This window comes from Halichoerus grypus, chromosome 1 (assembly GCF_964656455.1).
Source record: "Halichoerus grypus chromosome 1, mHalGry1.hap1.1, whole genome shotgun sequence".
NCBI lineage: Eukaryota > Metazoa > Chordata > Mammalia > Carnivora > Phocidae > Halichoerus > Halichoerus grypus.
The window spans coordinates 212017970-212033050 of NC_135712.1; the positions used below are offsets into that span (position 1 = coordinate 212017970).

At 63.7% G+C, this 15081-nt stretch overlaps 1 protein-coding gene across 2 annotated transcripts in view; it reads left to right on the forward strand.

Moving 5' to 3' along the window:
• The window catches only part of MLLT1 (MLLT1 super elongation complex subunit), a 67834-nt gene extending 52921 nt beyond the window's left edge, over positions 1-14913 (forward strand). For both annotated transcript variants that reach the window (XM_036120673.2, XM_036120672.2), the window contains 7 exons: positions 2487-3041; positions 7089-7176; positions 9011-9119; positions 11271-11370; positions 11708-11779; positions 11957-12028; positions 12234-14913. In XM_036120673.2, coding sequence (XP_035976566.1) covers positions 2487-3041; positions 7089-7176; positions 9011-9119; positions 11271-11370; positions 11708-11779; positions 11957-12028; positions 12234-12362 — 1125 coding nt within the window. In that variant the 3' untranslated portion in view covers positions 12363-14913. The remainder of the gene's footprint in view (positions 1-2486; positions 3042-7088; positions 7177-9010; positions 9120-11270; positions 11371-11707; positions 11780-11956; positions 12029-12233) is intronic.
• Positions 14914-15081: the final 168 nt, after the last annotated feature.

The window sequence follows — 15081 nt, forward strand, 5'->3', positions numbered from 1 at the left end:
CAGGTTCTTCTCTGCTGATAGCTCTCCAAGAAACCCTTCTGCTCCTGAGCCAGCAGTCTCGCCCTGCTCTCCTCCGACGGCGCAGCCTGTGCGCCAGCCTCCTTTTCCAGTTGAGGACCTTCCTTTGGGCACTGGCTGTTCTCCCCCAGATTGGTTCCCTGCAGCCTGGAGCCAAAAGGTCTGACTGGCCAGGCCACATACTCCGGGCAGAGGGGGCTGGGAGGGAAGGGGTGGGTCCTCGCGGGGCCTTGCCCACTGCCTGGGGACTGCTGGAGAGTCTGGCTGTCGCAGCCCTCGGCGGATCATTCCCAGACAGTTCTATCCCTAGAGGGCACCCTGGCAGGCAGGAATTGGAGCCTCCTGGGAGAGGGGCGGGCGACCCCCTGGAGGCTCACACGCCAATAATGGCCCCTGCCCGGCAGCTCCCCTGGACTGCACACATGTAGATTCAGGGGCAGCCTGCTTCTCCGTCTGATGTCAGCCATGGCCTGGTTTACCTTTCCCTAAAACTTGGTTCTTAGCCATTTTCGGGTCATTAAGAGCTTTGAGAATATGACTGTGGTGAGTCCTTAACCCTGGGAATATCTACATTATGCTCAAGTTAGCGTGTGATTTCTGAGAGCCCATGATCTGGGATCCCTATGCAGACCCCCGGGTGAAGAGCCGCTGCTCCAAAGGCTGCTGCTAGTTGTGCAGGCCCTGGGCAGCAGCGGAGGCGGGGTTGACCCCAGGGCTCAGGGAGTGGGCGTGGGGGGGGGGTAGCGCGGTGGGGACTACATTGGAGACATTGGCCAACATGCCTGGTGGGTGTGCTTTGCCTCGTGTTTCGGAGCTCGGACCAGTTCCTGCAGCCCAGGCATGCTCAGGGGCACTGCAAGAAGAGGCCGGAATTGCATGTGGCGTTTGCTTCTTGCCTCCCTCCTTGGGAGAGCAGCTTGCTGGGGAATGGAGCCCCGTTCTGAAAGCCAGTCCCAAGGGGGCTGCCTTGTTAGATGGGCTGCTGGGGGCTCGTGGCCTGAGCATCGCTTCCCCTGCCCTGGTGATATAAGAGCTGGGGCCAGGGCCCCCCAGGCTATGTTTTCTCCAGGGAGGCGGCAGCAACCCACGGCTATGTGGGGCTGTTGCCGGACCTTTGGCACTGACGTGGGTTATCGATTTGCAAGAAGACGGCGACCCGAGTGGATCAGAGGTGGTCAAGGCTGCGCCGTCTGTCCCTGTGGCTCTTTGCTGGGAGGGTCCCGTGGTGGGCTGTGAGAGCAGCGGGGGCCTTGCTGCTGGGGTGTTCCTGGCTTGCCTGCCGTCTCCTACGCACTCCAGCCTGTCCCCTTGGCACTGGGGGTGAACTCGTGAAGTGTGGCTGCCTACGTGGTGCGGGTCACCCTCTGGTCTGGCTCTGTTGGTTTCCTGGTGTGCTTCGGTCTGGAGAGCCTCCGGGCTCAGCTGTGCACCTGGCCAACTGAGTAGGCGCAGAGCCCTCCGCAGCTGACCACAGCAGACACCTGTCTGGCATGCCCGGATGTACAGGGTGATGATGGGGTGTTGATAGGAAGGAAGCCCGAACAAGGTGTCACGTGGGGCTCCTGCCTGCAGACTGCGCCAGCTGCTTAGGGGTGGGTGGCACTGGCCGCCAGCCCCCTCTTGGTTGAGCGCTTGCTGCCTGCCAGGCCCTGCACCACGGCCCAGTGAGGTAGGTGGTCCCGCCCTTGTTCGGAGGAAGCCCAGGCGCGCAGGTTGGAGCCCCCTAGCAGCCTGGCTCAGGGCCCTGTCTGCCTGTCCCCAGCGGGAGCTCCGTGACCTGGTGGACCAATGCTAGAGTCTGGGCTCCATCCTCAGCCCTCTGAATTTCCAAGGTGGAGACCCAAGAGTCGTACGTGTTTTAGAAACACTGCCCAGGTGGCTTTGATTCTGAGAGGTCTGGGAGCTGTTCTGCACAGAGCCTGGGAACCCAGCCGGTGCTCAGTAAATGCTGACCGTGGTGATCAAAGAACAACTGTGCTGGGCGTGCACTGGGGCTGGGGTGGGGGTGACCGGGCAGGAGGCACGCAGGCTCTGTGTGGGGACAGAAGGGGGGGGCCTGCCTGCTAGTGCCCCCCCCCAGCCCCGCCAACACCACACGCAGCCTCCACTACCCTGGGCCACTGGGCAGCTGCGAGGCGTTGGAGGGGGAGTGGGTAGATGTGGCTTGCCTGTCTCGTATCTGACTCACCGTGTACTCTTCTTGAATCCCTCAGGGAATGTCAGTTCAATTCAGAGGGGAATCTTAGCCTGCACTCGCCCGGGACCTGCTGACACTTCCTAGTAGTTTAAAGGGACAGCTCCATTTAAAACTCTCACCTGCTGCCTTACTTTTTCGCTTTATGGAAGATTTTCTCTAGCTGAGTCTGAATCAGGTGGATTATACTTTGTAGGGGTCGGGGGAGGCGGAGCAGGGCGACCCTGAGATGCCATTTGACCGTGTCTCTCCCCCTCCTGCCCCGGCATTTCAGGACGCCAGCAGGGAGAGCAGCAAGGCCTGCAAGACCCACAAGACGGCCAAGGAGCACCGGGAGCGGCCGCGTAAGGACTCCGAGGGCAAGGCCCCATCCAAGGAGCCGGAGCGTGAGCAGGCCAGGAGTGCCAAGGACGCCACGCGGAAGCTGGGCGAAGGCCGGCCGCCCAAGGAAGAGAAGGCCCCACCGGCCAAGGCCGCATTCAAGGAGCCCAAGATGGCCCTGAAGGAGACCAAACTGGAGAGCATGTCCCCCAAGGGCGGGCCCCCGCCCCCGCCCCCACCCAAGTCTTCCAGCAAGCGGCCGGCTGCCGCCGACTCCCCCAAGCCCAGCGCCAAAAAGCAGAAGAAGAGCAGCTCCAAGGGGTCCAGGAGCGCCCCCAGCACCTCGCCCCGCACCTCGTCTTCCTCCTTCTCGGACAAAAAGCCAGCCAAGGACAAGGGCAGCGCCAAAGGGGAGAAGGTCAAGACCGAGAGTGAGCCCAGGGAGATCAAAAAGCCCCCAGAGGTGGAGGAGTCCAACTCGGAGGACGAGGCCTCCTTCAAGACAGAGGTGAGGTGGCTCCTTCCCCCTCCGCCCCCCTCCATCCTTTCTTTCCTGGCTCTGAGCTGCTTGAAGCCTTGTCAGCCCGAAGGTTAGGCGAGGAGGCTGGAATCCGAGGTCCCCACTTGCTCTTTGTAGCTTTGGGCAAACGTCCACACCTCTCTAAGCCTCAGTTTCCCCTTCTGTCAGGAAACTCTGGAGACAGTGCTTAGGGAAAAGTGGTTTGGGGAGAGTATGGTGGTTTGGGGAGAGTATGGTAGTTTGGTGCTCGGTTCAGAGCTGTCTTCCTTGGGCAGCTCCCCGCGCGGGCCAGGGTCTCGGTAGTGATCGTACGTCACCGCTGCCCCTTCCCTGGCCACCGCAGGGTCAGTCCAACAGGAGGCTCGCTCCCTCCACTAGTGGGACAGCCCTGAGCGTCTTCATCCTGCTCTTCTGCTCTGGGAACCACAGCTGGCCACGGAGCCTCCTCACTCCGCCCACCACCTGCTTCTGTGCGCGCAGGCGGGGCTCCTGCCGCAGCAGCTTTTCCAGGCGGTTCTGAAGGCCGCCATTAGAGATGGCTGAGCCCCCGGGCAGCCAGTAGCCAGACCTCCCTGGGGCCTCCGGTGGCGGCCCCCTCTCTGAGTGCCGTGTGGCATCCAGGGGTCAGAGGATAGGTGCATGGCCGGATGGGTGGCTGAGTGGCCCCCACCTGTGTCACCAGTCCCAGCCCCCAGGGCCTTCTTGCGTTTCCAAATCCTCATTCATTCTGGGTGGCAAACCTTGCCTCTGGTGTTGCTGCTCAGAGTTCTGCTGGGACTTGGAGAATGGCTCCCAGAGACGGAGCCCCAGGATGACTGTGTCTGCAGCGCCGATGTCTTGAGCGTGTGGCTTCCAGGGGCAGACTGTTGGAGGCGACGGCGCGGGCTGGGGGTGACAGTTTGGCCCGTGAGGGTAACCGTGCACCCCACTGGCTTAGGGACACGCACACAGAGAGCTGTCAATGCCGTGTGCCCCGCACTGTCCCGGCCAGGAGACTCCGTCTGCCGGTGAACTTGGAGACCCCGGGTCCTGTTCTGTGGAAGCCTCCTAGCAGTCCTGCCAGGCTGTATCAGGAGCACGCCTGGCGCCTGGAGGTTCTTCGGGTGCTGATAGCACCTGTTCTGGCCCCTGTCTCCTCCGTCTGCTCAGCATCTGCAGCTCTGGGCCGGTGCCCTTCCCTCCTCCTCACCTCAGGTGCTTTCAGGCCAGGCCTTTCCGTGTGCAAGGCTGCCGACCTGCACGGGGGAGAGGTGGAGCCCCCTCTCTTGGAGCCCCCTCCCCTGGAGCCCCACCTGAGCTGCACATGGTGCCCTGCCGCAGGTGCCCATGCTGCCATCCTGGTGTGGCCATCGTGAGCCCCTGGCAGGCTGTGTGGGACAGTGGGGACAGCGGGGGCGGCTGCTCCGCATGGGCTGGCTAGACATCCGGTGTCTGTGGCCTTGGGCACTGTGTCCCAAGGCTGGAGTTGCTTGAGGAAGGCTGGGGGTTTCTCCTGGCTGAAGAAGCACTTCCCATGTCCCGAGAGACCTCCAAACGACAAGCCTTAGCCACTCGAGGTCCCTGCACGTGTGAGAGCCAAACCGCCCATAGGATGCCAGAAGGTGACTTGCGGACATTTGCCAACCCTGGGACCTCAGTGAGGTGCAGAGGTCTGTGGTGGAGGAGGCGGGATAGCCTCCCAGACACAGGCCTCCCCGGCCATCGACCCTGGAGGCCGTGTGAAGCACCAGCATCCGAAAGCCCTGTGTGTGGACCCCCAGTCGCCTCTCCCTGTAGCCCTCAGAGGTGGCCGCGCGGCTCCTTGTCTGAGTCCCTGGGCCGAGCTCCCCAGCTCCTCCGGTGGCTTTTCTGTAGTCTCTTTGGCCCCTGGAGTTCCTGAGCCAGTGGCTCCCATCCGGTCACGGCCCAGGTGGCCCTCTGCCCTCCTCCTGGACGTCCCATGTGGCCTGAGCACCAGCATGCTTTGGCTGCGCTTACAGTGACCCCTCTGCACTTTCTGACCCACATCTCCTCTAGGCTCTTTGGGCTGAAACCACTTCCAGGTCCCCTTCCCCCGCCCTTTGGATTGGCGTGGAAAGAAGAGGGACAAGTCCTCCTGAGAAGCGCGTCTCACTGCTTGGCAGGGACAACGCCAGTGCTTGCCTGTTCTGACACGGGGCCCAGGCCGGTCCCTGGGGGGCTCCCCACGTCCAGAGTCCGCTGACCTGAGTCTCCTGACCAGGCGCTGCCGCCGCCTCTGGCCTAGTGCTCGGCCCCTGCTGCCCATGCCCCCCGCCCAGTCCTGTCTGAGTTCTGTGCCCCCAGAGGTCAGTGGCACAGCTGGCTTCGACCTCGGTGTGCTAGCGTCTGGTACAGACACACATTTAGCAAAAACCAGCAAAGTCGCTCTTTTATAGGTAGGGAAACTGAGGCTTAAAACCAGAGGTGCCGGTGAGAGAGCCAGGGTCAGAACCCGGCACCCCTGCACCAGAATAAGAACTCCAGGGTCTGCGTGCCGGAGGGGCCACACCATTGGGGGTCGGGGGTCACGCCGGTCTGTGTGGCACCTCTTCAGTGGTCGGTGTTTGATGGCAGGCTAGGCGGGCTTTCCCAGTGAGGGCTCCCCAGGGAACGGCACTGGCCAGCGTGAAGGTGGGTGAGTAGGGGGCGTCAGCAGGGGTATGTACATTGGGAACGCCTGGAGTGGGTTCCGGTAGGCTGGGGTAACCCGTAGAGAAGAAACTTCTTTAACTCATCCGGCATCTGTCCCTGGGCAGCCTGGATCACTCTGTGGATCTATGGAGTGAGGAAGGACTTGGGCCTTCCTGGAGCCCCTTTCGCGGGCTGGGGGCTGCCCCAGCCTGTCCCCCAGCAGGTCAGGGGCTCTTTTCCTGGGGTCTTCTCTCATGCGGCACCTGCTGGGACTGAGCAGATGCTGTGGGGTGCCTCTGTCAGTCCCCTGGTTCCCTCCCTCCTTGTGACGGTGGGGTGAGGGGGTGCCTGGTCCCAGGTGCTGAAGCTGTCAGTCCCTTCAGAGGGTCCCCTGAGGCGAGAGAGGGCTGGACAGGTCCTGTCCCGAGATCAGGCTTGCTGAGTCCCCTGCACGTTGGGGCACTCTGGGCCAAGGCAGACCTTCTGAGCTGCAGGCTCTGCTCTTCTGCCCTTTGGAGCCTGTGCCCCAGGCCCATGGCTTACTGTGCTGCCCCTTTGGAGTAGCTTATTGGCAGAAACCAAGGGCTCAGGAACAGATGCCACCTCTGTTCTGCCAGAGGCCCCTGCCACGTGCGTGTGTCCCCCCGTGGCAGGTGCAACCCCCAGGTATCTTAACCATCCCCCCCCAAATCATATGGTCTGGTGTCCTATTTTGGCTTTTACTGCCCCCTGGTGGCTGAGTTTGGGGTGGCTGGCTGCAGGAAGAGGAAGGAGGAGGGGCTGTGACTGGCTGTGGCAGGACGGGCCAGGCTCCAGTCCACCGTGTCCTCACCTGCTTGTCATGTGCACACATGCTCATCATGACCTCAGGCACCCGGTGGGTGATAGCACATGGCAGGAAGACAGCTTTGGGTCGTCCCTCAGCCTCGGGATGGGCTGTGAAGAAACGAGGGGCAGGACGAGAAGCTGGGTCTCTGCACCCACCTTTCCTGTCCAGACCCTTCAGCTGTTCCCTACAGCACCACTGCCCACACCAGCCGACGCATGCCGTCACCAGAGGAGGGCAGGACCCATAAACAGACGAGCAGCCGCAGAGGCGCTGTCCTCCTGCCCAGGAGGTTGGACGGACTGGACATGTGGTCTGCAGCTTGTCCTGGAACTGCTAGGAATTTCAAGTCCCTTCGTTGCATTTTGAATGGGGACCCAGAGCTTGTGTGAGCCTTAGGCCAGGGGTGCTGGGGTCTGGTGCCTTGGTGACCCTTTGCATCGGGATCTGGGTGGAGACCGACCGGGTGTTCCTACAGCCAGAGGGCATGTACTGCCCGCTCCTTCCCTCTGGACTGAGAGAGTTTTCTTGTTTTCTCTCCCCCCTGCCCTGCCCATCCGCACTGCCCCGGGCTGAAGTCTGCCCAGTCGAGCCCATCCAACTCCAGCTCCAGCTCTGACTCCAGTTCAGATTCGGACTTCGAGCCTTCCCAGAACCACAGTCAAGGTGCGTGGTGCAAAGCGGGGGCAGGGGACGGGGCCTCGGCGCAGTGGGAGTGTTCTTGTGCACGGGCAGCCCCTGGCCCCCTGGAGCCAGTGAGGCAGGGGGGGTCTGGGCTCCAACCAAAGGGGCGTCACGACAGTTTTCTTCACATGATTGACTTGCATGGGGGCTCACTCCCTGCCTGAGCGTCCGCATGCCCCGAGGCTGAACGCTGCTGCCCCTGCCTTTTATAAAAGTTCATGGACAGCTTACCTGGGGCGGGTGATGGGGAAGGCCCTGGATGACAGGAAGAGTGGGGAAGCCCGGCCCTGGAATTCCCAGACCAGGCCCCCGGAGATGCGCGTCCGGAGGTCGGTGGAGGCTCAGGGAGTGTGTACTAAAGGGCGAGACAGAAGCGGGTCACCCGACCCCCAGCCGGTGTGCAAAGTGCTGTTCTCTCTGGGGCTTTTTCATCTTTGGTGTGGTCTCCTGGGCCCCCAGCTGTGCCTGTCTGTGCCTCTGGGCCTCCGGAGAGGAGCCCCTTTCTTCTTTGGGCCCAACCCCTGAGCAGACCCCCTCCCTGCCGGCGCCCCCGCCCCCGCCCCCAGCAGATAGAGGCTTCGTTCCCTCCGCCTGCCCCCCCATCCTCCTCCCCTTCCCCACCGACGCCCATACCCATCCTCCCCGCCGCCCCAGCGTAGCTCTCGTGGGATGGGGCAGGAAATGCTCTGCTCTCGCTGCATGTTTGGCTGGCTCTCAGGCTCAGAGCCCCGCAGTCTGCATTTCTGTCTTTTCCCTGCATCCCTTTTGGGGAGGCTGGAGGGCGAGAAGGCAGAAGGCCCACTTGGCTGCCCCAGAGCAGGGAGGCCTTCCTCAGGTGCAGATGGGCCTGGGGGCCCCGACCTGCAGGGTGCTGATGTGAGGGGACAGCAAACCGGAAGCATTTCTTCTGGTGGATTGGGCCAAGATTCTCCTGCCCCCACAGCCTAGAATCTTGTTTCGAGGGTTGGGGAGCGCTGGGGACTGGAGCCTGTGCAGGGGGGTGGGGGGAGGGTCTGGCCTGGAATTCAGACAGCAGTCGCTGAGGGGAATGGGGGATGGGAGGCTCAGAGCCCGCACACTCTCCAAGGGTTCTTATCTACGGGGAAGGGAGGGGGGGACCTGCCCAAGCAGGATCACGTGACCAAGGTAATTGAGGGCTTTGTGTCCCTCTGTTGCCTTGGTAACAGGAATATAAACCAAGATGCCGTCTGTAGGGGACTGGAACCGCGAGCCTCTGGAGAGAGGAGAGGACAGTTGGCCCAGAGCAGCGGAGGGGGTTGCTGAGGGGCTGGGCAGGCCGGAGTAGGGGCGCAGGCTGCCCGGGAGGGTTCTGTAGCCCCCAGGTCTGGCTGCCTCGCCCTCCCTGGCCAGGGCTGGCTTGCCGTGGCTCCAGGCAGAGGCTGTGCTCCCTGCACCCAGAGCAGAGGAGGGCTGCCCCATCGGCCTGGGCGATGGAGGGGCCCTGCAGTCCTGCAGCAGGCCAGGGGCCAGAGGCCTGCGAGCAGGGCCAGGGGCCAGAGGCCTGCGAGCAGGGTCAGGGGCCAGAGGCCTGTGCGCAGGGCCAGGAAGGTAGGGGGCAGGGGAGCCAGGGGGTCCCTTAGGAATGGCTGGCCACAGGGGCATTTCTTAGAGGCGGGTGGCAGACGTCACCCTGGCCGGAGGGACCTCCGAGGCAGGTTTGCATGGCTGTGTTTTTGGGGTGATGGTTTCAGGATGCTCCATGTGGCCCTGGGCGTGCAGGGGGACCTGTAGGGTCCAGGCAGAGCCCTGATCTTCCTTCTCTCCCCTCCCCTCCCTCCCTTGCTGCCCTCTCCAGGACCCCTGCGCTCCATGGTGGAGGACCTGCAGTCTGAGGAATCCGATGAGGACGACTCTTCATCAGGCGAGGAGGCCTCTGGCAAGACGAATGCTGGGAGGGATTCCAGGTGCCTGGGCCAGTGGGGGGCGACCCGGGGTGGCTCTACCTGCCTCCGCTGCGGTTGGGGGGCTTCGGGGCGCCGGGCCAGGAGGGGAGTGTCGATGGAACACCCCAGGCGCACCTGGGGGCTGCGCGCTCTCAGCTTCATGAAGCCGAGGTTGTCTCGGCGGCCGGCCGGCCGGCAGGAACAGTCACCATCGGAGAAGCGGGTGAGGCAGGGCCTGGCAGTCCCGGGCCAGTCCTGGTCCAGGCTATATGGGAGGAGGGAGGCTTGTTCCTCTGCTTTGGGGCCAGGGGGCCGCTTCTCCCTCCCCCTCACCCACATGGGTGGCATAGGGTGAGGATGGACTGAAAGCTCTCCTGGGACCTGCAGACACCCCAGCATGGGGAGCTGCTGTGGCTGCCCACTGGCCTGGGGAAGGTGACGTCTGTCCTTCCCTCAGAGCAGGGTGAGCTGAAGCTCCTTCTTTGGGTGTCCCCAGACCCTTGGAGTGAGCCCACCTCAACGGTGGCTGTGTGTCGTCAGCGTTCAGCCCAGAGCAGAAGTCGGCCTCGGTGCCAGGCTGGCAGATCGGGCAGACCCCGGAGTCAGCGGCCCCGTCTTGATAGAGCTCCTCCTCCCTGTGAGGCCAAGACCTTGGGACCTCAGCAGCTCCGCTTTAGGAGAGGCTGGGCGTTGGGTCTGCACCCCCAGGCTCGGGGAATCCTAGCAGGGGCTTGCAGTGGTGTTGTGTTAGTCGTGGGGGTCACCTCGCCGTCCTGAAAGAGGCTTTCAGTGGGCTTTTGCATTTGGCAGCACGCTCCCGGGAGGGCGGAAGTGACGGACGGCAGTGTCCCCTGCCCCGCCGGGTGCGGTGCTTTCAGTGTGCACTGTGGGGTGTGGTGCACACCAGGAGCGGGGAGCCGGGAGCACTCACACACGGGGCTCCCTCTCCTGAGGGGCTCCCAGAGCAGCCTGGGGACCGGGTGTGCGTAAGCGCCTTTAGTGACCTTTTCCAGGGGCAGATGTGGAAGGTGGGGCTTCCTGGGGCGCCGGGAAAGGGGCCACGCTGGCCCCGTGGCTGCTTGGGAGGAGCTGGCAGAACCCCACCTTGTCCCGTCTGCTTTGTGGGGAGCGGCTGCCTGGTGGGCCCTGCGGACGCGGGGGCAGGGAAGGGTGCGCGGGGCTCCGGGGCCACGCCGGGTCTGGCTGACGCCGTGTGCTACCCGGACAGCAAGGAGACCGCCCGCCTGCCTGTCCCCCCTGGTGACCCGCAGCTGCGGGAGGTGGGGAGAGAGCAACCTCTGGGCCCCGAAGAAAGCAGGGCCCTGGGGTCAGGTGCTGCTTGTGGGAGAAACCCCCCTGAGGGCGGGACAGCACGGACCCCAGGGGAGTGAGACCAGAGCACCCGGGGCTGAGCTTCTGGCCACCGTGTGTCCCCATGCTTCTCGCACTGATTCTGTGGCGCAGCCTGTTTGAGGCTGGAGGAGAGAGCGGCAGGCGGGCCGCCAGCGCGGTAGACGTGTTGGACGCCACAGCGGTGGGGGCTGCTCCTGACTAGGTCAAGCCTAAGGGACTGGGGGTCCTGGATGGAGACTCTGCGCAGGGGTGCTGTGTGTGGCTGGCCCACGGATGGGCTCCCTCCACACCTGCTTGCTGGGCCTCGAGAGAGCGGAGAATGCTAAAGGCAGCGGCCCACATGTTTTGTGCGGAGACAAGTGAGAGAGACGTGGCTGTAGGTTCACATGTTGGCGGCTCTGAAGCCTGAGGCGCCGCGCCCTTCCCTCTGAGACAGCCTGCACACTTGTCCCGGGGTCAGGGCGCCCCCGGCTCCGGAGGGAAGCCCGCTGTAGAGCACGGCAGCTCCATTTGCTCGGCCGCCAGCCGCGCAGCCGAGCTCCGGAGCGAGATGGGCAGAGCGCCACTGGCTTGTGTTCCAGCCCAGGAGCCCTGCGCCGGGGGCCCCCACGCCTCCCAGGGTGCCGGCCTGCTGCCTGGGGCTCCGAGCTGTGAACGCAGAGCTGCCTAGAACTGAGGGAGGTTGGTCTCCTGGGGCCTGGGGGAGCGCAGAACCCAGAATGTTGGGCGTACGCGTGGCCCGCGGGGCAGGAGCCAAGCGCACAGGTCCCTGGGATGGCGGGCGGCCAAACCTGACACGGTGCTGTGTCCTGTGTTCAGGCTGAGCTTCAGTGACAGTGAGAGTGACAACAGTGCCGACTCCTGCCTGCCCAGCCGGGAGCCCCCTCCCTCCAAGAAACCACCCCCACCCAACAGCAAGGTATGCGGGGGTGGCCCGGGGGGGCCCCGCTCAGGAGGAGGAGGGGAGGGGGGCCTCTTGGGTGGTCACATCCTGGACGCAGGGCTGAGGGACGGGCCTTGGCCTGTTCCTGGGCTGTAGTTCTCCAAGGGTTTAAGGCTGAGGGTGGGGGCTGAGAGGGGCTTGGTCTCCCCAGGCCCCAGAGAGATAGCTGCTGGCCAGGATGGGCCGCCTGCGCCCTTGGAGCAGGCGGGTGCCGGAGCTCTGGGCAGTGGCCCTGGGGGCGTGGGAGGGCCTCCTGGGGGCAGGGGGAGGGGAGGAAGGCAGGAGCTCAGAGCCGACCCGGTTTGCCCTGCAGACATCAGGCCGGAGGAGCCCAGAGCCCTGCAGCAAGCCCGAGAAGATCCTCAAGAGGGGCACCTACGACAAGGTGAGCTGGACGCGCTTCTCCCAGCGGTGCCCTGTCCCAGCCTAGCCCAGGCGTGCGTCTGGCCTTCCTCCTCCCCAGGGCCCTGAGCCAAGATGGGTGGGCCCACGGGCAGGGTGGGGCTGAGCAGTCGGGAGGGGCTGAGGCTGCCCGCTGAGCACCTGCCCCCCCCCCCCCCAGGCCTACACGGATGAGCTGGTAGAGCTGCACCGGAGGCTGATGGCCCTGCGGGAGCGCAACGTGCTGCAACAGGTACGGTCCGGGCTGCCACCTGCCCTGCCCCCCCACCGGTTATCTCCAGGAGTCCTGGGGCAGGGGGTGCCCCCAGGCATGCATCTCCAAGGAGCCCTCCTTCCCCCTCCTCCTCCCTCCTCCCCTCCCCCTCAGAGCCTGCTGGGGTGAGGGCCACCCCAGACCAGCCTTCTGTTCCCTGAAGCCACCTGCCACCACCTTCTAGATCGTCAACCTGATCGAGGAGACCGGCCACTTCAACGTCACCAACACCACCTTCGACTTCGATCTCTTCTCCCTGGACGAGACCACCGTGCGTAAGCTGCAGAGCTACCTGGAGGCCGTGGCCACATGACCCTGGGCCGGGTGCTGGGCCCACTTCGCTGGGGCCCCAGGAGGCCACATCTGGGCCCCGCCTTCCTCCTCCTCTCTCGACTTACCCGCCCGCAGCACTGCCTTAGTGACCGCCCTGTCCTCGGCCCACACGGCCAGCTGCACTTTCCTCGTCGGCTCCCGGCCCGCCCTCCCCACCACCTTAGCGGGAGCCCTGAGGCTGAGGAGGGGGGGCAGGCCAGCGCCGCTGCTCCCCAGTACTCAGGGGCCGTCCCCTGGGCCCCCCTCGGAAAGCAGCTGGTGTTGAAGGCAGCACCAGGCCTCATTTCAGAAGGGGAGGAAAGGTGGCCGGCAGCGGGGGCCTCTCTGAGCAGCCAGGGCACTGCCTCCGGCCTTCCCCAACGGTTCACAGCCCCCCCACCGCGCCCCAGGACCGCAGAGGGCACGGCCCCTCCGCGGGCTCTCACTGTGCTGGGCCTCTGTCTGTATAGTTCTCTCTAGTGTACGTGTGTATGCACCGTAGGTACCAGAGCGGCTTCCGGTGTGCGTTTCCGTGACGGCAGTGCACGTGGGGGGTGGGGGGTGCGTAAGGCGGGACTTTTAGGTTAAGATGTTTCCACTGGTCTGGTCGTGGGGCTGGAGGCCGAGCCGGAGCAGCACCGGCCCCCTCCAGGCGAGGGGAGGAGTCGCCCCTCCGTGGTTCCCAGGATGTCTCGCCCTCCCGGGGCCAGCGAACACTACGATGGGGCAGCAGGTCCGCGGGCGCCCGGGGGCCTCCGCGCGCTTGGCACCTGGTCAGACTGGCGGCCACCTCCAGGAGCCGACCTCCGGGCCTCCACCAGCCACAGGCCCTGACGTGTGTCGTTCCCCCGCCCCCCCAACGGCTCGTCCTCTTCCTCCTTCCATAGGATCCTCTTCCTCCCCTCTGTTGTTGGAGTCTTTGAACTTTGAAAAAAATGAGCTTTTGCCAAATAAGACGGGATAGTTTGTGGAGTTTTTTGAGGAGCATCAGGACTCAGAGCCAGCCCCTCATGCCAGGGCCCAGCCAGTGCCAGGCCCTTCTGGGCTCACGTGTCTCTGGTTTGGGCCTGGCCCTCCCACCCTGCGAGTCACGCCAATCCAGAGACCCAACTCCTCGCATGCCTGAGACTCTCCAAGGGCCAAGCTGGCTCCTCCTCTTAGCCAGGATGCCCTCATGGCGCCAGCCCACCTTGGGTGGGGCTCCTGGGGGCTGGGGCCCTGTTTGCTCAGCCTCTATTCCCCCAGACCTCGACTCAAGGCTCCCCCTGGCCCCCCCACCCCAACTTTTGCTCTGAATGAGATGTGGGGCAAAGGACCGGGGTGGGGCCCAGAGGTGGGCTCCCCCTCTCCCCCCAGTCCACTGCCAGAGGGTCTCTCCTCCCCCCAGTTCCCGAGTTCCGATGCGGGGAATGCCAAGCTCCCCTTCCCTGTGGTTCGTCTGTCAGGCAGACCCTAAACACTCCCGGGGGAGCTCTGCCTCCAAGACTCCCCCCAATTTCAGCCTCCCTGGTGAAATCCCCAGAACTCGCTGGGAAGGCCTGAGAACTTTTCAGAGGAAACCGCCATGACTCCTCGCCATCTGCTCTGATTCTCTCCTGACCCCACTACCTTGAGGTATTAGGAAGAGGGCAGGCCTGTGTGGCAGGCTCCGTGCCGTCACCGTCCCCTTCCCCAGGCAGGCCAACAATACTCCAAAGTGGGGCACCTTTCTTCTCTGGAAACTCTAAGACATTGGACAGAAAGAACTGGCCCGACGTGGGCTACGCGGCTGCTGCCCAGCCCTCTGTGCACAGAGGTTGCTAGGGGCCATGCCAGGAGCCTGAGCTGGCCTTTCCCCTTTGGGGGCATCTCCTGGGAAGGGCCATAGGCCCTCCCGAGCTCCGCATGGCGACTTGGGCAGCGCTCAGCTCTGGAGCCGGGCCGTGCCCAGGAAGCAGCTGGAGGAAGGCCAGGATTTGGCCCACCCTCAGTGGCAGAGCGTCTGGCCCCTCCTGCTGTTTCTGGGGCCTTCGGAAGCACCAACCCATTTCTCAGTTACCTCCTCTGGCCAGAAGGCCCCAGTGCTGGCCCCCTGATCACCTGATGGACGCGCCAGGCAACCAGGGCCCTGACCGCAGCATTCCCAGCTGCTCCCCCGCCCCCCCCCCCCAGCTGCCCGGCAGCTGGGCCTACAAGGGCTCTGGGGACGCTTCCATAGGAAGGGGCCAGCACTTTGTGATTGCCGCGTGTTTAGTGTTAAGCCCCCTGCCCCCAGTGCAAATCCCTGTGTTTTGCTATCTCCTGAACAAAATGTAAACCGACACCTGAAAACAAAAGGTATCGAATACCTTTTTTACCCATAAGGGTTTTTACAAAGAATGTGTCTCAACTAGGAACTAGGACACTCATCGGCCCGAGACCAACTCCTGGATAAAAGGAATAAAGGAGAATCGTGTTTGTAATAAGTTACAGGATTGTTTCTGTCCTGGATTTTAAACTTTTTGTTAAATTGTGAAATTATGGAGGAGTTTTATAGAAAAAAAAAAAGTGAAATAAAGTCAGATGGGAAAGCAGATCTGTGTGTAGAGCCTCGTGCGTCTGCTTGGCTCCTCCTGGGACAGCCAGGAAGGGGAGAGGGGGTGGGCGTCAAGCCTGGGCAGGAGGAGTGGGGACGAAGGAGTGTGAGCAAGGTTGGCATCCTGGAGGAATACATATGGCACTACTGGAAATCCAAGAGAGGA